Source organism: Euphorbia lathyris, chromosome 6, assembly GCF_963576675.1.
Source record: "Euphorbia lathyris chromosome 6, ddEupLath1.1, whole genome shotgun sequence".
Lineage (NCBI taxonomy): Eukaryota > Viridiplantae > Streptophyta > Magnoliopsida > Malpighiales > Euphorbiaceae > Euphorbia > Euphorbia lathyris.
The window spans coordinates 7,937,155-7,965,053 of NC_088915.1; the positions used below are offsets into that span (position 1 = coordinate 7,937,155).

Here is a 27,899-nt window from a genome sequence, read left to right on the forward strand (position 1 = left end):
AGGAATTTCTGGACTGAAATTATGCATGGAAAAAATGGCACAAAAGGAACTTCTGGACTGATTTTAAGGAATCAACACGATACTCACAACAACAACCCAGCACCCAAGATAGAGGAACACCGGGTGCAAAAAAGAGAGCCAGGACCAAGCAAAAAAGGGATCCAAAACACCCTAGAAGGGACACTCGCTTTTCCTTCGATCACCTGAATAGAGAAATACTACAATACTTCGAAAATAATACACCTCACCAACCTATTGATGACATCAGTACACATTTATTACTTAACATCAATCATCTTCTAATGAACTGTTATGCACTCCTTCAGGAGTATAGTAGAAATTCTCCACCTAAATGATGTGTCAAGCATCATTTTATACGTACAACCAACAAACTAAATGAACAATAATAATAGTAAAAAAAGGCAAAACATTTACCTCTAATTTAAAAATTGCCTTAAATACACCACCATTCATTCACTCAATCATCCATGTTCATATTCACAGGGCCATTCATTTTTTTTCAGATACATACGAGAAAACTTCCTGAAAATGAAATTTGTTCTCTTCCAATATATTATTGGTTCAATACATATCACCTACTATTGACACAACAGGTAACCACTCAAACTTGTTTACAATATTTGTGACAAAAGCCATAGCAATGCTATGGGGGGAACAGACTTCATGATCAGAATTTCAATCATGTTCTAACTAGGAAAAAGAAAAAGAAACCAAAAAGAAAAGAAAAGAAAAACCGAAAAGAAAAGAAAGGGGAGATGTTGAGAATTGAATCCTCCTGAAAGAATGTACAGCAACTTTAACTCGATGCCGAGAAAGGAGCATCAATTTTTTCGTCAGTTCCAGGGTGGGGATGATGGTTTATAAATAAAATCTTGTGAAGATGCAGTTCCGTAGTTCAAATCAAGGTTGTGAAGCTGTTCCATCAGTTGCGAACGCCTTTCCTTGAAAAAATCAAGACGGGTAGTTAATTCTACCAAAGCTGAAGATGCTGCTGGTTGATGTCTAGGATAATCCAGCATCTGCAAATACAGAGAAAAATTGAACATCTGAATCGTTAAAGATCAGAGAATGCAGTGCCTTCTTTCTAAAGAGAAACATACCGTCATTTTTGGCATGTTATGCAAAGAAGAAAAGAATCAGGTTTAAAGTTTCACTTCTTTTTTTGGAAAATCCAAATTTACCCCTAGACAAATGGTAAAATTTTACCCTCTGACTATTCCAAGTAAGATCAACTTTACCCTCACTTAACAATTCGACTGCCACATTGAACTTTCCAAACAAGTTTGTCAATCAAGTGCAGCAGTTTGTGTATTTTGACAGGTTATTACTGGGTTAATAAAATAACGTAGTAAATATGTTAGACAATTTTTTTGTGATTAACTTATATGTGTGACCGACTTAATTGTTGACATTTTGGCAGGTTTTTTTTTTTTTTTGTAACTGTATTAGTAACCATTGCCTTAGAAGGTGCGAATCGTCTTAATTCTATAAAATGACAAAAAATGGGCATCTTCCAGGGCATTCTTTCACAAGCTATTCTTGCAACATCAACAGGAAAGATACAACACAGGCAAACGATCACAATAAATATTTTGGACATAATTAATATTTGGAAGGTCCCATGTGAAAGTTAAATAACGGTAAACCAATCTAGCGAATTTTTTTGTTAAAAGTGATCTTGCTTGGAAAGGTTAAAGGTAAAATTTTAGCATTTCATACCTTAGGGGTAAATATGCACTTCCCAAAAATAATAGGGGCAAATTCGGACCTTATCCAAAGGATAAACAAACAACTCCAAGGTCCTTTTTTTCTACAATATATCCTTTTCATTTACTATGTCCAGGTTCTGAGAAATTAGCTTTTGCTAAGTATATGTATACATGCATATAAACTTAAGAGTAGCAATTACTTGCCTCAACAGTTCTGGAGGTTGAGGGAGCAGAATCAACACCACAGAGCTCGTCCAGCATGGTTGAGGAAGCCTCGGTGCTTTTTGAATCACTCAAGGTTGGTGGTCCTATAAATTGCTTTCGAGGAGGCTGTCTGCTACTGCTGCCAGCTGCTAATCCTGCTCCTTTAGTATTCCTCCAATCTGCCCCAAACATATTATCCTGTAGTGTAGCATTTCAGATTGATTTTGAGTTGGACAAATTATTAATATTCTTGGTGAAGTCATGGAAAAAACAAGTAAAATATTAGGATAAATAACATTTAAAAGAAAGGTGCCGAGGAAGAAACGGATAAAAAAATGGAATGGTGAAGCTAATGCTGTCATATGCATGCAGACAGCATTTTATTATCAATTCAACACATTTATGTCTCCCTTTCTAAAATTGGTCCGGAGCATTCAGTAATAATTTACACAAAATTCAAACTATTACAAGAGGACAGCGAGGAGCGCAGATTGCAGAATATCCTTGATCAACTAATGTAACATAAAGATGACTGCATTAACAACCTACTTAAAGTCAACAGCATGGAAGATTTTCCTATATTTCGGTCCCTCAAGGGACTGCATTTGCAGACTTCTTTATTGTTTTGCTGATTTCTAGGACTTAAAATTGCTGATTTTTAGGGATAGGATTATCTACATTTGGAAGTTCATCAAATTACTATATTGTTTCAAGAGATAGTAGGATTCTCTCCCAGAGGAGCCTTCAATCCTTTCTGCTATTTTCTATGAAAATAAGTGGAAGCACTAAGACAAGTTAGAAAAGACTATTTTCTATGAAAATAAGTGGAAGCACTAAGACAAAAGTTAGAAAAGACTAAAGTACGCATACTGGCCCTCAAAAGACAAAAGACCAAAAGTTCAACATTCTTATGCAGATACAAAAATAACTAGAAATCCCAGCTCCAGAAAACAGTGACACAAACATGTGAGTTGTGTGTTTCAGTTCAAATGCTGGATGATCCGGTCAAAAGTAGGGAAAACCGCATTGTTACCAAATTTATATGAAGTACTGATAATGAATAAAGATGTTTCAAAGGATAAATATCAAAATGACAAAAGAAAAAGTGGATTGATTAAATCCACATTTTTAATCTTCTGAAGCACTTAAAATTTAATCAATAGCTACGTGAATTTGTAACATACCTCAGTTCTTTGTTTTCTTTCATGATTGACAAAAGCAAGGGTTGAATCAAAATCTTGCTGAAGATATCTCCTGTAGATTTCAGAGAAAAACTTGACAAAATAAGAGACGTAATAAGAATTTCAATGTATCAACTTTCATGAACCACCATGCAAAGTACTATTTTCCCTGATGGCTCAGTATTCATCTCTATTTCACACCCTAGTCCCTACCATTAGAACTAGAAAAGCAATAAAATAAAATGAAAAATAAGGAATTGTTTTCATCTTAGAAAACAGATGATTATTTGCAGTAGTTTCAACTGAAAACTAACAATATTAACTTTCTAGAATGGATTTGGATATTCAAGTTTCTACAGTGCAACAATATTAACAGGGTCCCAACATGTTCTCTTGGCCTTCGGCAAGAATCTACTCAATTTTACATTGTTAATCCTTAAATGGAGAATTCCAATTAAAAGGATTCAAATCAAAGGGAACTAAAAGAAAATCCTGGATTCCCCAATAGATGTTAAATCCGAAAATATGGTAATTTTGAATAATGCCATATGGGCAATCATATAGTTGATGCGTAGACCAAGCAATTACTATACTGAATTGTTCAAAATGAATAATATTCTCCTGTATATCCATACATATATATGAATACTCACGGTTGGGTGCTATTCTGAACATGTTGATAACGGTCACATGCATCAGAGAGGGAACCATAATGATTCTGTCGTTGTTGATTAAGCTGGTGGTGGAGTTCTGCAACTTTCTGCTTCAATCTGGCCACATCTGCTTCAGCAAGAGCAATCTCTTCAAGCTCAGCCCTTGTCTTCACATCAATTTAGGCCATAAGAATCTGTATTACCCAATACTTGATATATCCAAAGAAATATATATAAAAATCAAGAATCATTTCAACATTTATACACACTTTAGAATCCATGCCACGTGAACTGGAGAACTGTCCAGAAGACATGCTCAAGCCAACTTCCAAGGCAGCTCTAAGATCTCTTTCCGCTTGCAGCTGCTCTTGCAATCTTGATACCTATACGGATTCAGAATAAAAAATAGTATATTTACTCCATTAGCGTGTAATATTTTAAAACATAAAAATGGCATTTTATAAAACAGAAAAAAAAAATATTATTCCAACATAAACTGTTAGATCTTGCACCGACAGTCTCAGTCCTAACAAATATAAACAGTCAGCATCTCTGGCTAAATAATCAAGTTGGATAACACAGTCGATAACTTATGTTTTACTACTTATCATTAGATCATAAATCAAAGATCAAATGCAGAGACCATCAACTGAAATGAGCTGATCCACTGCAAAACTTTAAAATGCTTGAAGAGGAGTATCAAAATTCATAGCTTCAACACTTGAGGAATGTCGCAAGCCAAAAAAAGCAACAGATGTAATAACCTAAGGGTCAGATCAATTCATGGCAAAAACTTGTTAAGCCATTTGTCCTTTCGAGACAAATTATGAATATCAGAAAATGAGTACTATAGCTTGTGTCAGTAGATTGTGATGCTATTTGATCAATATGTTGGCTGCAGCAAATGCATAGAAGTCCATAAAGAGCTAAAACTTGAAGCCATAAGATAAGACCAATTTCAAAATGTATGGTTCATCCATCAACACTTCAAAATTTTCAAATGAATGAAATATATGATCTGCCATTCTTAAGCACTTTCTCATGGCTACATGAGGTACAATTGCAGGCAATTTTTACGTATGATTCCTGAATGATTGTAAACTTCATATTGCCAAAGGCGATGTGTAGCAAACAGAAGAGATGCTCTTTGACAAAGGGGATGGGCAAGCAAGATAGTAGCTGGCCCAACTGCAGAGGACTATGCGGTTTCAAATCATAGAATTCAGACATTCTAGGATTTTCATGAACAATTAAGAAGATGGTTCTTGGGAATTTCTTACACATCCGAGAATCCTATAAATAATATTTATTCATGCAGATAGTTGAAAGTGCAATACCCCCACAGAGGTAAGAAAAGAAGGAAATAGTTAAAGAGTGAGAAATAAGTACATCTTGTTCAAGTGCCAAGCGTCTCTCATGCAAAGCTTGCTTCCTCCTCTCTAAACTGGCTTGTAAAATTGCATTTCCTCGAGCCTAAACAGATAAATGGGCAATCTTGTATTGAAAGAAAGTAAAATTTCATAACTGAACTCAAAGCAGGTTTAAAGAAAGTAAGGAGACCTCTTTCGCAATTCTGTGTTTCAAGTCATTTTTTGTGATCTCAAGCCTCTGAATAGCAAGCCTACACACAGTAATATAATATGGTTAATTTATAATATAAGTTACCAGTATTAATCATATCAAACATAGAACATATGATGGTAGCTCACGAAGCTTAAAAGAAAAAAGCTAATTTAACAAATGTCAAAGAAATTAGTGCTAAACTGAACCAATATTTAACAGCCACTGCAGCATTTTGTTTCACACATCGCATCAGAACTATTTAGGACTTAACTTTGGATGGAAAACCTTGTAGCTTTAAATAGCAGAGAACCTTTTCAAGAATTCATTAATAGCAGAGACAATATTACTATGCTTTATTTGCTTCAAACTTAATTCTTTCCTAGATTCACTACTATATCTTTTCCTTGTACTTAAACAAATCATTTATTTTCAATATTTCCATTATCAATAAGAATTTTAATTCAAGAAACAACGAAAAATATATCCACAAATTGTACCACATCATGCCTAAATTTGATAACTGTATTAAATGTAAGGTATGGGTTTGCTAGGTAAACGTTGTTGTCGTGTGACCAAGAGGTCACGGGTTCGAGTCTTAGGAGCGGCCTCTTGCCAAATAAATTGGCAAGGGAAGGCTTGCCCCCAGTACACCCTTGTGGTGGGACCCCTCCCCGGACCCTCGCTCAGCGGGGACGCGTAGTGCGACCGGGCCGCCCTTTATGGGTTTGCTAGGTATGGGTCTGTCTGCTATATATAGCTGTATAGGCTGTATCCTTGATGTATATTTATGTGTGCATTCTCCTTCAATTGAATATATCAATCAGAGTCTAGTTTGGCTTCAATTTCTGCCCTTGTGTGCAGAATTTCTGGGTTTGTATTTTTGGGCTGTTTCTTTCAGCTTCATGTTTTTTACTGTTTGGGCCTAGGGTTTCAAGTCCCTATTCATGTCACTGCCTATTCCAGGACGTAGCCCCTGCTCCGATCGGTTTTCCCTCGAAACCCGGTGACTGTATGACTAGCGCATGTATCACACACGCCTCCACAACTTGAAGCCTAGTCGAGTTTCTGGGTTTTGGTTCTAGAAATTGGTTGCGCTTTTCTACCGTAGCCGGCGCGTGGCTCACCCTCTTCCGGCACCGCTTACATTTCCGGCAACGCCTCTGTCTCTTCTCTCTGCCTGTCCGGTTAGATTTCCGGTGAATCTCCTTTGCGTACATTGCTGACAGCCTCTTGCAATGATGTTTCAACTGGGTTATGCTTCTCCGTTCCTGACGAGGATTCTTGTTCCGTTATCGTCTGCCTTCTACCATCTGCCTGCCCGATTTGTTATTCTCTGTTGCATCTCCCAGATTATATTTTATATTCTAAAGTATCTTGAGTTTCTTGTTTTGAGGTGTACTGTCTTTAAGACTATGTTATCTGTACCTATAGCAAGCTGAGCATGATTAAAATCCATGCTCCAGCTTGAGGGGGAGTGTATTAAATGTGAGATATGGGTCTGCTAGGAATGGATCTGTCTGATATATATAGCTGTATATGTACATATACAGCTGTATCCTTGATGTATATTTATGTGTGGATTCTTCTTCAATTGATATACCAATGTAGTCTCTTAATCTAGGTGGGATACCACCTAATTAAAGACCATCCTTTCTCATTTGAATGTTGAGTGAGGAAAATGAGACAGATTCTTTTGAACTTGCTTCACAGAACAAGCCAAAGTAGCATGTAAACCTTAATGTAAATTTCAGAGTTATAGTTCCAAGGATAAAAGAAATTTGTTGCCAAAGAATGTATTAACTAGCATCTTACTCTTCTTCTCCAGAAGAATCAACTGATTCCACTGATGGTGTCTTCCTGGCCTGCATTAGAAAAAAAAAAAAAAAAAAAAAAAAAAATTAATAATAATAATAATTAACAGATTAAAGCCCTTAAATTGATAGTTAGCCCCCAAGGCAGCAGGCCATAAGCAAAATTGTTCCCTTCTGGTTCAAATTCCACTTTCAAGCTTTCTCATTGACTCTATTAGATGAATTGTTTCCAAGATTTAATCCTCAATTAGCTAAATATTAAACAGAACCCCTCCCATATAGTGAATTTTACCAGATGAACATTAAAAAAAAGAGTCACATTGAACTGATGTACCATCAACAGCATGTGATTAACAGTTTCATGCTATATTCACTGATCATGCATCAATAGATAGATAACGACTTACATTACTTCTTCCCCAAAATGTTGACCGCTTTCCATTAAGATTAGAATTTGCAACTTTACCACCTGGCTTCTCTGAAGATGATTCAAGCCCGGGTATGGGTAAAGAAGGCACCTGATCCATAGCAGATAGAATTTCCCCCATTGATCGATAAGATTCACCGTTTGGTAGCACACTAGAGACATCCACCTCATTTATTGAATTCTCATTTGTTTTCTTTAGTTTACTCGGCTGTTCAACTAACTGAACATTAGGATCTCTAGTTTGGACAGAATCAACAGGTAAGTTTGAACTCTCAGCTGTCGCATGATTCTTTCTGGGTGATCCACCATCAGAATCATCGCCACCAAAAGCCTGCATGTGTACAAATTTCGAAAATGCACATCAATCAAAGATTCCAGCTCAGCTTTAACAAGTGTCTGAACAAAATGAGAAGTTATATGATATAATGGATGAGCCCTGGAACCTAGTGACATAAAGGAGAAAGATAAGAAACCTGATGAGAGAGAAATAGATCTTGAAATACATCAACTTGAATAAAATATTTTAATTCTAGATACTTCTCCAAAATCATGGCATTAATTTCCAACCAAATACACCATTTCGTTTAAAAAAAGAATCAAAGTGGAGCCAAGAGGTTCATATAGAAAATCCACTAAAGTGTTATCTAAATAGATCTTTTGTACTCGCATGCAAGGCCTCATGTTAATCCAGAATGCAAGTTTGTTCGACATCAACCAGGAAATACAACACACTATAGGAAAATCTAAATATATAAATAGATTACAATGTTCGTTATGACCCGACAAGATAATTATAGAAAAGATGATAACAAGCCTCATTTTCAACAGGAGTCTAGAGCAAAGAAGTTGGCGAACTCCCACTAATATCCGAAAGTTACATTGATAAAACTGACATCCCATTTGCATGCAGGCTTTTTTTCATTCACACACTGCCAATTTCAGTCTTACACATAAATACTATTAACTTCTGCAAGAATCCATGAAATGATAAAAGCATGTCCTATTGATTTCTTAAGATCTAACATGAGTTAAACAAGTACATGTCTTTAATGAGTTCCTAGGAACACATATTATGGATCTCCCAAAAAAATTACTCTCAAGTGGTCTACAAAATTGCAAAGAGAATGATGATGCCTTGCACCTCCTTACACCTAGCCCTAGAGGATGGCACCCCATATTGTTCTGTTACTGTTTTCTGCAAGTCAAACCATCAATTCCAACAAACAATCACACTCCAGAAACTGAGAAGATGTAACAACCACAATAAAGGAACAATGGTTTGATGTTTCTACCTGCCTCCCGCAAAGACAGATACTTTTGATATTAAAACCCATCAAACTTCCTAAACTTAATTAGACTTCTAGAATAACTTAATCATAGTTGTTAAAGGCGCAAGGCGAGGCGCACGCCTTAGAAACACGAGGAGCATTAATATATATATATACTCTTTTACTAGTTAAGCATAAACCAAAAAAACACACTTATGACCAACATACAAACATAATACTAAATCATAATGTCAAAAACACCAAATTGAGTTCATACTTCATAGAGACACTAGCATATAGTTAACGTCTTAACCTAAGTACCTAACTATAACTAATGCTACTAAACTAATAACCATTCATTGTCAATCAAAAAGAACACGCACAACAAAAACTACTAATCATCATCACCAAGATCGTCCTACATATTAATATCGTCCTCTCCATAGTCACCTCCACTGTCATTTTCATCTCCAATTTCCTCCTCTTCATGTTCATCCTCCTCCTCCTTTATGTGACTGCTCTTAATCCTTCTCTCTTCTTTCTTTACGGGACTGATCTTAATCCTTCTCTCTTCTTTTTATATTTAATTATGACTCTTGATATTCTTATTTAGATCAAGGGTTAAGATTAATCTTATTTAAATTAGATTAGTGGTTGTGATTAATCAAACAGTTACTTTGCAGAAAACAGTAAAAAAATTAAAAAAACCCTACTGATAACTGCCAGGCGCGCCTGGATCCAGGTTCTGAGGCGCACAAGGCGAGAGCCTTTTGTACAGCGCCTCGCTTTCTGCACTCAGGCACGCCTTTTAACAACTATGGACTTAACTAAAATCAGGGGAAAAATTACACCTATGCTGATTTGCACCACTTGCTTTCTCTAAAAGGCAACATCCTAGGTGCAAAAGGCCACTGCCCTGCCTTGGAAGTCCAGAGGCATTGGAGGTAATTAGTACCTCATCTTGGCTACACTAACTCCAACACCACACACACACACGCGCACACACACCCTTTTCTCGTAATTCTGAGGCTCCCTTATAAATTCAACATGCTTGATTGATACGATACCTTTTACACAACAATCATTTGCAACTTCATCATCATTTTTTGGATAAATCGAGGATAGAAGGATGGGATTCCCCAACTTCCTTACATCTTGTGCTACGCAAAAAAGATGTCAATTCATTTTCCAAGGATAATTTGGAAGCTTAGATTTGGGATTTCCAAACTATAGAAGCATTATTGGCCAAACTGTAAGGAGTTATCACATGAAACAGACCATTTAAATTTTGTCATATGCATCACGATTCTGTCAATTTAAGCAGGAAAAAAAACAAAAACCTTACTGGAAAGTCCATATAATATCCCTCGCAACAATTGTACCACAAATGACAATTACAATATTAAGTTAAAATTTTCTTTCTAATACCAATTACAAATACATATCCCAAAAGCAACTTATTTGAAAAGTAACAAGTTCAAGGTTAAGCATTTCCAGTTAGAAGTAACTTAATTTTCGTTAATTAGCAAATCTATGGAACTAAGCTGCCTAGTGGCAAGAAGGATATCTATGATGGAACTAAGCTACCTAGTGGCAAGAAGGATAACTATGATGGAACTAAGTTGCCTAGTGGCAAGAAGGATATCTATGGTGGAACTAAGCTTCCTAGTGGCAAGAAGGATATCTAATGCATTATGCAGCTAGAAACTAAGCTATCTGTCCAAAATTGCATGCAGAATTTCTTAGATCAGAGCAAATGCGAAACAACAAAAGAGAACAAGTCCAATCAATTAATACCATGCACATGGAAAATCATAAAGAGAGGCTCAACCTTATAGTCATAAAGATCACTCCCAGCATACCCACTGCTTTCACTTAATTTTCCGCTGAGTACACGTTCATTATCAGCATCATCATCAGTTTCTTGATCAACTTCATTTTCTGCATCATGATAGCCATTGTCTTTCATATCCATATTTTCATCATCAGAAGAATCTTCACTCCCACTGTTTTCAATACGAGAATCAGCAGATATAGAACATCTGTGCAGATTTTCTTCCTGAAAAAGCAGACAATAGCTAAATATCCTTACTAAAAAATTCATAAGAGAAAAATACTCAGGTGAAAATTTCAGCAACATGCTCCTCTATTCCTGTACAAGAATATATGCTCCAATCCCACGACTTGAGACTTTTTTTTTATGAAGCAAGGCATTGGCATTCATGATGGGAACGTTAAGACATTGCTCATCAGATACCAAGTATGCATACGCAATAAGAGAAATGTTGCACAATCAAACACGACATTGGAGATATCTTACATCAAAAATATTCTCATACTCCTCTAAAAGAGTTGTAATGATAGCTTGGGCATTATTGGCAGCATTTGCAGCAGCAAGAAGCTGAGCAGAACTGTCACCATTAACATCAAAGTCATCCTCCAGCTCACATTCACCAGCTAATAGAGGACGCAACAGCAAAGGTGCCATGCAAGCAGCAACAGCAGATGCAGTCATTCGATTCTCATGAGCATGAGAAGAGATTGTATGCATCATTTTCAGAATTCTGCAAATGATCAAGGCACACATAATGTTAGATTTAAGCAATCACACTGGATATAATCAAGGATCTTCAGTCGGATAACCACACAACTTTGAAGTGCATTTATAGATGTGCCAGAAATGGAAAGTTTGTTAAATTTTGCAATCCACTGAGAAATGCGGCACTTATGAAATGAATATTTTTTACTATTATGTATCACTTGTTTATTAAGAGATCAATGGTCAATTATGTAGAGTGTGTGTGATTCTTATCAGAAAAAATGTTTGTGTAATTCTAATGTTTGGTACGTCCTTGTTCCTCGAGGAGTAACTTGTATCGTACAAACAATCAAAGCATCAGCGCCTGCTAACCTCAATAAGAAAATATGTGCTCAACAGGACAAGAATCCCTCAGGCCGCAACAGAAAACTCTCACTAGACCAGCATGGAGTACAAGAATTTCCTTTTCTTTCACTCATCTATACAATATACTAAATCTGTAGAAAGATTTTCCATGTGTCACTTCTAAAGTATATGTTTGCTTATGTGTCAAATGCAGGGAAATCATATTTTCTTTGAGTTTTTTTTTTTTAAACTGCACTTTTTATAAACTGCTCATCTCTCTCCAACTTCCCTCTCCACTCAATTTACGGTTTATTTTTTTATATGTGGTTTTGCATTATCTGTTGAATTTGCACATTGGTTACTTCTATTTTGATCAGGTCTGTCTGTAATTCTCAAACCCTATGGGTTCCATTATTTTGAATCATTACCTTCATGTGTTTGCGGTTTAATACTAAGATGCGGTTATGTAACAATTACTTCCTTCTCTTGCTTTCTCCTTTCTTATGTTCAGTTTACTTCTCTCATTGGCTTCTCTCTTCTCTCCTTCCTATTTCATGGCCTGCAAGATTCCAATTTAATTTCTTATCTTCAACTTTGTTGCATTAATATGTAATTAATTTTCTTATTCTTTTGCTATTCTACATGGGTTTGAATTGTATATGTGTTATTTGCTTATTTCTTGTGTTTATGTGTTGCAATATATTCCCCCTTTTACAATTTCCTCTAATCTCTTTCTGAGACGGGTGATTTCAGAGATAGATGTTACTATCTGAATGTCTGTTATTCTTTCGGTTTGGTGAAATTTATAGTCTTTGTTTATGCTTTGCTTCTCCCTTTGAATTTGATGTTGATAATTTTGACTGTTAATTGAAATTTAAACTTCATTTTCATTCTGAACCTATTCGAAAATTAAGGGGTAGTTGATAAATATATCAACAACTAATATGCACTGTGTTGATAAATCTCAGCATTTACTCACCTTCTGCGGCAAAATAATGTTGGTTCAGTGTTGCATTGCTCAATCACTTTCTTTTACCGTATTGTTTTTCTTTTGAAATTCAATTTTATATGTTTTCCAACAGAAAAGCCTTTGGAGCAGTTCCTATAATTGAAGATGGGGTTATCACTATTTTCAGTGAAATCCTTAATCACACTTTCTCTCATTTTTAGATCAATTTGAATAGTTTCAATAATGCATGAGCTTGATGCAAAATTGATAGAACTGTGAGCAAACATGAGATGTTATTCGGGAAAATACAAATCACAAAGAACTTATTTGGAAGAGGACAAGAGAAGAGTACTGAAAATTCAATTTCAATTTTCAAACCAGCCATGAGATGTTACATGTTTCCTCCTTTTCTCTTTTGTTTCTTTTATCCTATTTATTTTCTTCTGAAATTTAATTTCTTGGTGGAGTAAACACCTATGTTGTTGGTTTTCTCTATATTTTTCAGTAGTTACATTTTCATGTTTTAGACCTTTTTTTAATTATGCAATCTGGATCATTTCTTTTTGATATGATAACTGTTAAGGATAATGTGGGAATAACATTTCAGACAATTTGTGAGTCGTGGTTTGATTTAGAAAAAGCTTTCGGGAAGGAAACAAGTATTGTATTGTATTGATGAATAATTGTTGGATGGAAAAGGCTTTTGCAATTTTGGGTAATGGGGCTATGCATCCTGGAAATTATGAAATTATTTTTAATAAAAGTGAATAACTTATATCATGTTGAAGCTATAAGTTCATTTATGTTTAAATTAATTACTTCTTTATTAATAATTTTCTGAAATAGCAAGGATAATCAATCAATTGTTAAACAACATCTTTCATCTCCATCCATGGTTCTGCTACAAAATACATATTCTCTACCTAAAAGATTTGTTCTATTGGTTAGTACGTTTAGTGATAGGTTTTTCTAATTTATCATAATATTTTGTTTTTCCTTTTTCTGGATTCGATTTTGTATTGCTTTTCAAAATTTTGGATACATTTGAATGATTTTGTTTTATAAGGTTGGAATTAGAAGATCCATATTTTGATTAGAAATATTTTGATTAGAATAGAAGATCCATATTTTGATTAGAAATATTTTGATTAGAATAGGTTGAATGGAGATATTGGTGTTCATTAAAATCGAGATATTTGTTGAACACCCATAATAGATATTACCATATTGTAACCTAGAGTAGATATTGCTCATACAAATACAAACTTGATTCTCACATAATAGCTGAATTATTATGTATGTTGGTGTTCTACCTTTATGTTTCGTGAATATTGGTTTAATGAAACCAGATCTTTTTATTCCAAAAATTATTAACCGACTACTTATAACAATGAACGAATATGCAGCACATAAAATCTTTCTTATCGTATCTCATTTTTTTCTAATCTTTGATAATGTTTATTAGTTAAATAACACTTTTCAAAATAAGTCATGTGTTAAAATCTAATTTTTTATTTTATATTTCAAATATATGAAAGAAGAGTAGCATTTTTTACTACTTATATTTCATCACATTTAAAAAAATTCAAGTTTTTGGTCACATTTAAAAAGTTTCAAGTTGAATTGTTTCTTCAATTTTACTTATCAATTTAATTTTTTGAGATATAAAAGCCTCTTAGATTAAGTAATTGAGAGTTTAAATCTTGACAATTTCATGTGTTATATTTATTTATTTTTACAAAAATGCATGGCTTATCAATATATTGATCAAGATTCAGGTAGACATTTAACCTTTTTATAAACTGAGATTATGCACTTAAACAAGCATTAGATTTATAATCTCTTAAATTATCTTGACTTTAAAGAGTATTTTCTGTTTTGTATAGTAATAGGTTTTAAGGAATATTATTCCATTATATCAAACATTTTTTTCAAAAATTTTAAATAAAAATTTGCATAATTAATTTAATAAATACTTGCTTCCCCCAAAAAAAAAAGCTTTCCGTGCAAAGCACGGGTGTACTGCTAGTTAAGTACTATATAACCAGCCATGCCAAGCACGATAAAAATAACAACCAGATAAATCCATACATATTAGAAAGTAGAAACTTAGGGTTCTAATTTCAGATAAATGGGAAAACAAGTAATAAATGCCCAGGGAATGATTACCTCTGTAATAAACGTCGATTTGGTTCAGGAAATGTCTCCAATATTGCAGAGCGAATTCCATTTATCCGAGCTTCCTTGCGATCAATTTCTATACAATGAAACAGCAAAAACAATATGAACATTTGATCATGCACAACATTGCCCAAAAAAAAAGATCAATTGACCGAATTTTAAATACGCAAGTATACCAAATGAATGTCTGACAACAGAAGTAATAGTGCTCAACATGTCTTCAATCTAGTTTTATTCTATATGCAACTCATTTCGGTAACTTTTAACATATGAGTGTATTTTGAAAAAATCATCAAACCTATATCCTAAAGTTCATCGTCCACCACATAATCATAACGATAGTATCATTATTCTTTAATATAAATTAGACATTAGTATGATATTAATATTTCATGGACTTGTCCTATTCATGAATTTAGAGATTCAAATGTTAACGAAGTATAGCATTACTAATTTGCTACGTGAATATATAACAAAGTAAATTAAGTTCATAAGCCCTTTTCAATATTTCTTAATAAATTTAGAATCCAACCCCAGCTAATAGTATTAATATGACAACAAAGCCTTATTTCCAACTATCTGGAGTCAATTATATGGATTCCTCTTTTTTCCCAATCAATCTTATTAAAAAACATTAATCCTTTGGGAGATCCAATCCAGGTAATAATACAATGGTATAGGAATCACATCTAAAAATAATTATACAAAAACCACTATCCAACATCCTTCATTTAAAATATCAATGGAAGTAGAAGAAACAACTTTATGATGAATCCAATTTAAGAATAAAAAATCACACAAAGCCCCTGCACCATTGAGCCCTTTGACTAAAAGTATGTTCAATTGATTCAACCCCTCTATGTGGTCCAGTAAGATGCTAATTTAATGGAATCTTAATGGAAGTAGAAGAAACAACTTTATGACGAATCCAATTTAACAATAAAAAAATGATACAAAGCCCGCCTGCACCATTGAGCCCTTTGACTCAAAGTCTTTTCAATTGATTCAACCTCTTTATGTGGTCCAGTAAGATGCTAATCTAGTGGAATATTAACATGCTTTCCAAACATTACATTATACTTGAGTGGCTTTTCTCACCATGTATCTTATGTCATATTTCTTTTTTCTCTCCCATATTAGCAATTAGTGAAACAAACAACAACAAAGCCTTAGTCCCGAAATGATTCGGGGTCGGCTAACATGAACCATCATATAAAACCGTGAAAATTAAGTCGTGTCAGCGACACAGATTCGCTCCCTCCACTCCGTCCTATCCACTACCATATTTTCCTCAATTCCCAATAAACTCATATCACTCTCGATCACCCTCCTCCAAGTTTGCTTAGGTCTTCCCCTACCCCTCACCACTACATCCCTTTGCCACTCTTCGGTTCTCCTAACCGGCGCATCAAGCGCTCTACGTCTCACATGGCCAAACCACCTTAGTCGGTTTTCTCTCATTTTATTCTCAATAGATGTGACCCCTACTTTTGTCCTAATTATTTCATTACGCACCCGGTCCTTTCTCGTGTGACCACACATCCATCTCAACATACGCATCTCCGCCACCGACATCTTATGGATGTGGCAGTGTTTCACTGCCCAACACTCCGTACCATATAACAATGCTGGTCTAATTGCCGTCCGGTAGAATTTTCCCTTCAATCTATTAGGCATGTCGGGATCACAAAGGAAACCCGTAGCACTCTTCCACTTCGACCAACCAGCTTTAATCCTATGGGCAACATCTCCATCTACTTCTCCATCCGTTTGGATAATAGATCCTAAATACCGGAAGCAATCCGAGGCCTGAACAACTCTCCCATCTAGGGTGATTGTCCCTGCCTCCCTACTCCTACGGCCGCTAAACTTACACTCCAAATATTCTGTCTTACTTCGACTAAACTTAAAGCCTCTAGATTCTAGAGTTTGCCTCCATAGTTCCAACTTCATCTCCACTCCTTCTTTCGTCTCATCAACCAACACAATATCATCTGCAAACAGCATGCACCATGGTATACCATCTTGAAGTGAACTTGTTAGTTCATCCATAACGATGGCAAAAAGAAATGGGCTTAGTGCGGAACCTTGATGCACTCCAATCGTAATAGGAAACTCTTCAGTTTTCCCAAAGAGGTCACGGGTTCGAACTTAAATTAAATTCATTTTAATATATAATTAAACAAAGAGGTCACGGGTTCGAGTCTTAGGAGCGGCCTCTTGCCAAATAAATTGGCAGGGGAAGGCTTGCCCCAGTACACCCTTGTGGTGGGACCCCTCCCCGGACCCTCGCTCAGCGGGGACGCGTAGTGCACCGGGCCGCCCTTTTTTTAATATATAATTAAACAAATAAAATTTCTGTTGGGCATGTACATTTTCTCGTTTCTTTTAGAGTTAAATAGGTAGACAATACAAAGGGGTTGAGAGATTAACAACAAAATTCACCTAGGCAGAAGAACTCAAGATGCATACTCTAGGAACCTCTTAATGTTTTTAGCAAACTTGATTATAAATGATGGAACCTACATCCAATCTAATAAGATAATTGAACAAGAATTACTATTCTAATAACCAATCAAAAATCAACTAAAAGGAAAATAATTGTTTTACATCCTTAATCAGATCATAGACAACAAGATACGTGGTAATGAAGAATAAAAGAAAAGAAAATGCGAATTTTCAAGGTACGAAAACATTATAAAGCTATGCTAATGAATTAGTCATCCTAGTATACAATATTTAGCCAATGCTACATAGTCTGTGGAATATGCATGTGGTTTTATGCAAGCACGCAGTCAACAATTCAAGTAAAATTTGACATAATGCACATAACAATTTGAAACAATGATCTAGCCTACTATGAAAAAGAAGAAGAAAAGATTCCTTATAAGACTATCACTGCCAAACAATTCCAATTCATCCATGACGCACACTAATCATAACTATGAAAAATAACAAAAGCACCATAAAGTTGCGAAAATAACAAAAGCACTATAAAGTTGCGCAAAAATATAAAGTTGAACTTACTGTAAGCCTCTAGCAATGCAGAGCAGCAAGATGCTGGGACTGGGGAGGATGGCAACTCCCTTAGGACATGCTACAAATCAGAAAGCGATGGTGAATCTTGTACTTAGTGAATTCATCAAAAGGACATAAAATGCACCATGTAGCATCAGAAAATACCTTAACACAATCACCAATAACATGAGCATCTTCATCAGGCTCAAACTCATTCTTGCCTGGTATTTATCAAAAAAAGAATTAGAATTGGAGCCCTAGTTGAAATTTTATGAAAGCATACACATAGGGCATACCATAAGAACTTAGCAAAGAATATAACTTCATCAAAATATTGAGTTGATAAACAGAATTCAAGAAAAATGTTAATTCAAACAGAAATACACCTTGTTCATACTCTTGAACTCTGCGTTCGACCTCTTCAACATCAGCAGCTTGTCGCAAAATTCCTTCAACTTTAGTTCCTGAGGAAAGATATATATAACTTATAAGTAATCCAGCATACAGTCATAAACAACTATATTTTATAGTCTGACAGATTCATCATTGTGAACACTTTGACAATGCACATTTCTTACCAATTAAAACTTGTAATATGAGTTGCATCGCATGCTTTGCATTAACAAAATTTACAGACAAGTGATTCTGATTCCCAACTTTTCGCAAAGCACAGGATCAAACTCCACATTATAAATGGTCATTCCATTACATGCTATTGTTAGAGAATAAGTCAATGTAATAAAAGTATAGCATGCTTGTTGACTATAGGCTGCTACAAGACAACTACAGGTGGCTACTAGGACTACTATGTTTCCTTCATTTAAGGAGTAATTTTAGGAACGTCTTGTATATATATATATATATATATATATATATATATATATATATATATATATATATATATTGTGCAGTGCTCTTAAGTAAAATATATCGATGTAGTCTCATCTACATGGTATCCCATGTATTCCTAGTGTATTACATGATATCAAAGCCTTGTTATGGCTTCTGTTTTGGGTTTCTGGATTGAGATTCCAGAATTTATTTTCTGGCCTTGTGAGCAGAATTTTTCTGGGTTTGAGAGCTGCCCTTGTGAACAGAATTTTTCTGGGTTTCTCGTGAGCAGAAATTTTCTGGGTTTCAGTTTGCTCTAGTGAGCAGCCCAGTTGGAACCAATTTCAGTCTGCCCTTGTGAGCAAACAGTTTGGACCTAGGGTTCCAAGTCTCAGTTTGGACCTAGGGTTCCAAGTCTCAGTTCATCTCGACGGATTGTCTCCGTTCCTCTTCCACCGCTGTCGCCTCTCTGGTTCCGACCTGTCTGTCCAGTTAGTTTTCCAGTGAATGTCCGGTTAGTTTTCCAGTGAATCTCCTTTTGTACAATGATGTTGCTGGAAGCCTCTTGTGTGTTGCTTCAACTGAGTTTTGCTTGTCCGTTTCCGACGAAGCGTGATGTTCCTCTGTCGTCTCTCCTGTCCGATTTGTTCTTCTAGGTTGCGTCTCCCGAATTATGTTTTATATTCCGAAGTATGTTGAGTGTCTTGTTTTGAGTTGTATTGTCTTTAAGACTATGTTATCCGTATTTATAGCAAGCTGAGCATGATTAAAATCCAGCTTGAGCGGGAGTGTTAGAGAATAAGTCAATGTAATTAATGAATAGCATGCCTAAGGCTGCTATAGGGCTGCTAGAGCTGCTGGTAGGGTCAGTATGTCTCCTTGATTGTAGGAGTAATATCAGGCGCTACTTGTATATAAATATATGATTTGTTCCTAAATAAAACATATCAATCTCTTAATCTACACGGTATCCCATGTATTCCTAGTGTGTTACATGGTTTGTTACCTGTGTTACATTGCAACAATAGGATTTTTATGCATATGACTGTCTACATTCCCATGGTGTTTATTCAGAGGAAAAATAATAGCAGTGATGATGAAATTACCAATGCTGCCATGGTACTTAGCACTGTCATAGAAAATAACGGTGGTACTAGAAATATGGTAGTAACAATAGAAGTGATGGTTGTGATACAATGGTGCCACAGATGTTAGGACCAAGGATGAAGTGATCTAAAGGGATCTGTAACTACCCACAAGAGTGCTTAAAGTCCAGAAGGTTTTAAAGGAAAAGAATTCACATTCTCCCTGGTCAGAAGATCAAATGAACTAGCAAGGGCCCGCAATCAGATTATTAGCATAAGCCAAACTAGTGAACAATTGAAAAGAAACCTGCAGACTAAAAGTTAGCAGTCAAGTGTTACATTTATTCAGAATATAATAAAGAAAATACCAAATTATGGGAACATTTAGAATAGCAGTGCTAAAAAATTATCTACTGCACTCATATTCTTAGAGAACAGTATCCCAGAAAGGACAAATTCCACTGTAAGGAATTATAGGTGATACAACAAGAAATTGGCCACAAGTTGGAATCAAAAATTACCAAATTTCTCTAGAAACTGTAGAGCTTTCTCAAGGAATGATGGACCTCCATCTATATCTTCAAGGGCAAGCAAAATTGGTCTTCCAACAACCATCGACTTAACTGGACGTTTATCTCTCCCTGATCATATGTTCATAAGTAGAATAAGACAGTCTGATAAACCATAAACAAAATTGGCAAATATATTCATAAGTAGAATAAGACAGATCATAAACAAAATTGGCACATATAGAGTAATATTTCAAAAAAGAAAAAGAGAAAAGGTGGAGTAGTTTGCTGAAGAATAACGAACATTGATTAAAAGACCCTTCAATAGCATCATTTGTATCCGTCCGAAAAATCCCATTATGTCCCATAACAAGGGCAGCACTTGGTGCTTGTGCTAGGGCATGTTCAAGAGCTGTCTTCCACTCAAACAGATCCTCTGATGTCTCCGCCTGAATTTACAGAAGAGAAATAAAAAAGGGCATTAGATACTAAATATTTCCACAAGAACTAGGAAGAGAGTATGCAAGTAACACAACACATATCTTACAAAAAAAGAAAGAGGGAGAGAAAATGAAATGCAGTACTTGGAAGAATTCAACATAAAGAGAATAAGGTAAAACACCTTAAGGGTAAATGCTCGCCCATCACGACCATCAGGAAACAAGACAGTTAATAACTTCTTATCCTCTCTGACAACAACACTGCAAAGGTAGTAAGGATCATAAGCTATATTCATAGAAAACTATCTCCATAAAGTATCTAGGGAGCATACTTACCTCCCTGAATTATTTAAGTCAATGCCCCCCAAAGTTAGATTTACTTCACCACCTCTTTGCGGAAGGGCACTCTGCATGCCAATCGAACTTTCTTTCAACCAATAAATCCACAATATTATTTATGCATATCGAGTCAGAAGAAAAGTTGTCTAAGTCATCATGACATTATTGCACACGAAATTACTCCCCATTATTTCACTTCTACACTCACTGAATAATTTGAAGATTTGCAAAAGAAATACTATTGTAACAAGAACCCAATGCCCTGATTATTGCATCTAGTGATGCTCTAATATAACTAACTTCTAATTAACTCAACCAACATATTCCAAAGGGGCATGTCCATATATCGTGTAGCGTGAAATATAAAATGAACTGATATTGAACCATTTACATTAACAGAATACCTCTTGTCAATGGAACATATTACGATGAGAACATTTTTTGACAACAACAAATTATCATACAGTTTCTGGCAGTAATACTGGAAAACAACTGAAAATTACTGGCTTTTGTTCATAAATAAAAAAAATAAGTAAAATATAAAAATTTCCTTCAGTATGGAAGAACCTCAACATTCGGCATGGATCTCTATAGAATATGGACAAGTTTTAAATTACTTGAATAGAAGAAAAATTAGAGAAATAGAATGATCAATGATATAAATGACGGGAGCCAGTTAGTAATTTAAACACCAAACCACAACCCATGTGCTTTAAATGATCCCTGACCAAGCGTCATCAATACTTTTACTCTAAGTCTGTAGCTTGTTGGAAAACAACATTCTTTTCATTAAACAGCTAAATTTTATCTTGAGCTGACTAATTTTCCTACTTGCCCCCAAAGAATAGAATTTAAAAGACAAGGATCAGACAATATTTTCGATAAAATAAAACCCCAAAACCTTCTATTAATGGGAATAGAAACAAAATTATAGGTTGTATGTATCTACAATGAACATATCATGGCGACAGATTACTAAGCTGTTTCTTCAAAATTCAATAAACAACAATGTTTCTCATATTCTGTTAGCAGCTCGGATTTGGGATCTAGTCACAGAACCCTGTACCCTACAATCTTCAAACAATTTATCAGTTTCTCACTTCTAACCTATTTTGGTAGAAGAGATTGGAGCTCATTAAGAGGGACTCCGCAATCTCAGACAATCAGAAACTGCATGAATCCATTCAAGTTTCTCATTTTCCAGAGGACTAGACCAGTAAGACCTAAGGAGGTAACAAACTCATCTGAAAGTCTAAAAGATCAACGCAAATAAATCTAATCAGCAAATCTGACCTAATCTACAGCAGAAAAACTAATCTGAATCAACTGTCGTTTATTTCCATGAGTGAAGCATCAGTGAACTTTTACTGCTTTCACTGTGGATGTGTCTGAATGCTTATACGTGTTAATGGCCAAATTCCAAGACAGATCAAGTATACCATACTGAAAAAGCTAGCTAATTTTCACAAAAAAAAATACATAACCCAAAACCACTACATAAAATAATGAAGACTGGGCAAAAAGTAATAAGAAAAAGATAAATACTAACAGGATCATTTTTAAAAAACACCAAGGACGTGCGCGTCAAGATAAACCATCGCTTCTTCCATGATTTCCAGCCTAAACCTGCAAAAATTTAAAATTAAATTAATTGGGTAGCAAAGCATATTGCTCATAGGTTCTAATGGCCATGTGAACGATTGGAACTTATGTTACATTACAGTAATCCAATGTTGATATACTGGACTCTGTATCTAATCAGAGCTCTTCATAACAGTACATTACTAATTTAGCATGATAATTCAGAGGAAAAGAAACGTAGAATATTGTCAGGGTAAAATGATAATTGTGTATTCCAGGATTGCATATCCAAGAGTCAAGACTAGTTTCAATCAGTCCGTTAATCAATCTGTGTTCTCATTCTTAGGCATTGTTTGGTAAAAAACAATATGAAGCACCAGAAATTAATACCTGAAATTTTAAGAACATAATAATAATATAAATACTGAAACTTTAAAATGACAATTGTCTTATTACAACTAAAAATAAAGTGCAAAATTTAATATATCAGAAAATTGCAGTAATAAGATGTGAGACAGTGAAGTTGTGCATTTTTACCCCCAACGACAATAATTGGATTTTGCCAATCCATAAAAGAGTAATTCAAATTACTAAACCAAAGAATTACGTTATATGTGTTTCTTTAGCAATAGTTTTGTTTTGTCCAAGTTCGGATGACATACGCATTATTATCACACATGAACAAATGTACATACTTCTATTTTATTAAATTATCAGTTCTACTAGTAAAAAAATGTTTTGAAGCATTAGAAGAATATGGAATTCTCTGAGCTGTTTATATTTTAACGTCATTTTCAGCAAAAAAAAAAAGGACACAAAGAAAGAAATAAGTCAAATAATTAGGCGTTGGTAATATAAAAATATAATGACAGTATATTTAAGTCGTTTTAGTAAAAGAAATTAAATATGGATAATAAATATGTTTTCAACATTAATTTAAACTAAATTCAGATTTTTAAGCAGTATGCAAATAACCTTTACAGGGTTCGAGTCTTAGGAGCGGCCTCTTGCCAAATAAATTGGCAGGGGAAGGCTTGCCCCCAGTACACCCTTCTGGTGGGACCCCTCCCCGGACCCTCGCTCAGCGGGGACGCGTAGTGCAACCGGGCCGCCCTTTTTTTATGCAAAGAACCTTTACAAATAATCTTGAGTTTAGAAAGTAATAAAATTTAGTGTATTTTTTCAAACATTCCACTTAATCTTTGATGAAGAAAAAAGGTTCTCTAAGCATCAACGAATAAGGGGGAATCGGTTAAGACCATATATCTACAAGTATTGAGCCATGAAAGTACGAGAAAATCCATGTTCTTGCCTCTGTCATTCTAAAATGGAACTAAATCTCATCGCATCCATCCCCAATTTCTTTAAGATCTTATGTTACATGCCATATGTAAAATGGTGGAATATATACTAAGCTTCCATGTGTTATTGAACCTCAAAAATTCTCCTCAAGCTATGTTCACATCACCGCAATCCTTAAAGCTCTAAAGCTTCACATCATGATAAATAATATAAGGAATTAGGCAAAGCCCAACTTTGCTGGTCATAGAAGTTCTTCCCCAGAGCTTTAAATGGAAAGGGAAAGAGAAGGAATTGTTAGCAAAAAAAGGCAATCTTCATGTTAGTATGTTCCACTACCAAAGTTCCCTTTGCCTAATATTATTCAAGCAACTTATTGCTTCACCTCATCCTATTCATGCATATTGTCTAAAAAATAACAATGAATTAATTTCACTATAATATTCTCCCATTGGCATCCTAATATATCTTAGTTTTATATTTGTCATCATTGATTGAACCTTAAAAGACAAGATCCAATGAGGTGCAAAATTATAAGCCACATGAAAGACATTATTACTGACTAAGAAAGCTTCACACCCCAATTTTTCAATCAATAGTAACATGTAGGCACATAGAAAAATTGATTCACCCCATGGTAACATTCTTACAGTTAAGTTAAAAAGTCTCTCACGATTTCGCATAATATGCATTTTTCATGCTTCTTCAAAATTACTCTCATTAGTCCACATTACCATTAGACTTAGTCAATAATACAACACTTTGAAAGACAAAAATGGCCACAACAGCTTGAGAACTAAAGTGCAGCAATCAAATTATATAATTCAAGGATTGAAGTGAGGTAGCATTTTTGGCCTAGTTCCATGTAGTATAGTTCCAAAATAGTGGTCCATTTGCCCCAGATTCTGCCCTTCTATGGTGGCATAGTCAAATTTCAATTGCTAGGATTAAATCATGTTAAGAGTTTATAACTTTTTCTTGTAACCTGGATTAAAGCAGAATGCCAAGGGACGAAATAGTATATAATGCCAAACCCGGGTCTTTGTTAATTCACCTCATTCTTAAGCATCAAATAACAGAAGTCATGAGAGACAAGTAAACTCAAAATAAATACACTTCAAACTAAATAAACCCATTAAAATTGCCTATTTGTAAACCATAGTTCTTAAAGGCGCGCCTCACTCAAGGCTCAAGGTATTGAGACTTGAATGCAGAAAGCGAGGCGCTGTACAAAAGGCTCTCGCCTTGTGCGCCTCGAGTGCACCTCAGAGCCTGGATCATGGAGCGCCTGAACCTCAAAAATTCTCCTCAAGCTAGGGTTTCTTTTATTTTTTACTGTTTTCTGTAAAATAAATGTTTGATTAATCTCAACCAATAATCTAATTTAAATAAGATTAATCTTAACTCTTGATCTAAATAAGAATATCAAGACTCATAACCAAATATAGAAAGAATAGAGAAGGATTAAGAGCAGTCACGTAAAGAAAGAAGAGTCTCCTCCGCTCCATGCAAAATTAAAATGTGACAGACACACCGAAGAACAAACAGAGATTGGTTATTAGTTTAGTAGCATTAGTTGTAGGTAGGTACTTAGGTTAAGACGTTAAGGATTTGTTAATGTCTCTATGAACTATGAACTTAACTTGGTGTTTTTGACATTTATGATTTAGCATTATGTTTTTATGTGGTTTTTTTTTTTGTTTGCATGGTCATACGTGTGTTTTTATAGTTTATGCTTAATTAGTAAAAGAGTTTTTTTTTTTTGCTGCACCTTAGTGCGCCTTGCACCTTTAACAACAATGTTGTAAACTATGAGTTTAACTAATAGCTAACATGTAATCATCCAAAATAAAAGCACTAGCATAAATCAAGAACAATGTGACCAACCTTTAGAAGATATGAAAAGCGGTCCACTCTTGAACACCTGTCAAACAAATTCATGTTAGATATTATGAATAACCACCATCTCCCAAACTCTGAAAAGTGTACAACTTCAAGGAAAATTTTGAATCATGCACCCACTCACTGCATAATCCCTTGGTAATTAAATCAAATAGAACTTACACTTGAAAACTGTTGAAAAAATAATTAGTCACCAAGTTACTTCAGTAAAACATTTGGTTGTCTATTATGAGACTTACAAACTGGGTCATATTTAAACAGTAATCAGGCTCCATACAATATGAATTATCTGTTAAACAATTAATTTAGTATGCTACTGCAGCAGTATATCCACATTCTCTCCTCTCCCTTATTTTTCATTCCTTTTGTTGTTTATGTGAAAAATCTTAACAGCATAGAAAAAATAAGCTAAGAACCGATTAAACTTTTTGTTGGAAGTACGGGTATAATTTCAAAGTATGGGTATAATTGGCACATGGCTATTTTTATCTTTCCATGACAAAGCTTAATATAATATGCCCTACGTGCTTCACCTATTTTTCCATTAATTACCTTTGCTTTGTATAGTATTGCAGTATTCAACTCACAATCTGTTAAGTTACAATTTACTTTGGAATTTTGGTTGAATTTTCTTTACAGAGGTCTCAATTGTTTCAACAAAAATTCCAAAGTAAATTGGAATTTAACAGATTGTGAGTTGAATACTGCAATACTATACAAAGCAAAGATAATTAATGGAAAAATAGGTGAAGCGCGTAGGACATATTACGCTAAGCTCTGTCATGGAAAGATAAAAATAGCCATTTGCCAATTATACCCGTACTTTGAAATTCCGTATTCATTAATTGAGATGTTTATCTTCAATCATATAGCCTAAACAAATTTAAAAAAAAAAACCTCTATTGTACTTAATAGGTTCAATGATGAAAATGATACAAAATAATACTACATTACGTTAATCAAGCTATTTAGGCTGCTTAAGTGCCAACTTCCTTAAAATCATTGTATGCATAATGCTCTTCTAACAATAGCGGCCAATTAGGACGGATAATCTTCAAAATTCATAATAGGTTGCATCACCGCCTCTAATCTTTCTTGACACTGACAAAGTCATGGAAGATGAAATTCGTCCACAATCCTGAATACCATTTCTAAATTTCAATGCCCCCATAAACAAACTTTCACATAAACAGCAAAATGCATCTCAAACAATCCACGATAGTGACTCAATAGATAATGAAAATCAACAAATTAATTTCATTCAACCCTTCTTTTTCCACGATTTCCCAGCATCCAAACAGAAAAGCAAAACAATTTAGTTAAATGCACTTCAACTCTCTCATTCAAAACGATAACAACTCGAACCTCGGAAGTGCCTAAAAGTAAACTGAATCAAATTTTCTAATCATATACTACCATCATGAATCCGGAAAACTGGTAATTATTTTCCAAAAGCTAATACACGCATAAACATCATAAGATCCAAAAGCCTTCCCCTTATTTCTTCCATTTAAGAATAATATTATAAAAAGGCGTACGTACCGTATTCGTAGCTCCGCCTCTCGGCCGCTCGAACGCCGCTAAAGGAGCCGACATTGAAATTAAGCTCAACCAAACTAGTAAAATCCTTGAAAACGATTAACATTTCAACAAATTGAATCACCTGAAACCTCCATTGAGACAACACGCTCAAGCAGAGTTCCACATCGAGTAGATCGAAGAGTAAACTACCCTGTAGAGAATAGGTTTAAGATCTGAGCAGCAGATAAATGAAATGTGCTTATGATTTCAGATTCGGTAGAAGATGGATAAAGGCAAAGCAACCGGCAGCCACACCATAAATTGACAAATAAAAAAACTAGTAGTTCAATTTTCTCTCACTTTGAGTTCAATTTTCTCTCACTTTGAGTTCAATTTTCTCTCATTTTCTTTCACTTTCTCGCTGAGATTATTCAAATTATTTTATTCTGGAGGGGGTTTAGGTATTGGATTAGGTAGAGAGATGAACAGTAGTGGTTGTGTAGTAATATGAGAGAGATAAAAG

At 34.9% G+C, this 27,899-nt stretch overlaps 1 protein-coding gene across 1 annotated transcript; it reads right to left on the reverse strand.

The window, feature by feature from the left end:
* Positions 1-473: 473 nt before the first annotated feature.
* On the reverse strand, positions 474-27,899 carry LOC136232072 (rho GTPase-activating protein 7). Its single transcript, XM_066021116.1, has 22 exons — positions 27,398-27,899; positions 25,841-25,877; positions 22,623-22,699; positions 21,071-21,141; positions 20,917-20,995; positions 20,599-20,743; positions 20,307-20,426; positions 18,256-18,333; positions 18,035-18,090; positions 17,879-17,948; positions 14,840-14,927; positions 11,158-11,401; positions 10,669-10,896; positions 7,550-7,900; positions 7,144-7,193; positions 5,329-5,389; positions 5,158-5,241; positions 4,038-4,151; positions 3,769-3,935; positions 3,119-3,188; positions 1,935-2,132; positions 474-1,040 (listed from the first exon to the last, which is right to left on the reverse strand). The coding sequence occupies exons 1-22, from the start codon at positions 27,449-27,451 to the stop codon at positions 855-857; spliced, it is 2,628 nt and encodes an 875-aa protein (XP_065877188.1). The 5' UTR covers positions 27,452-27,899; the 3' UTR covers positions 474-854.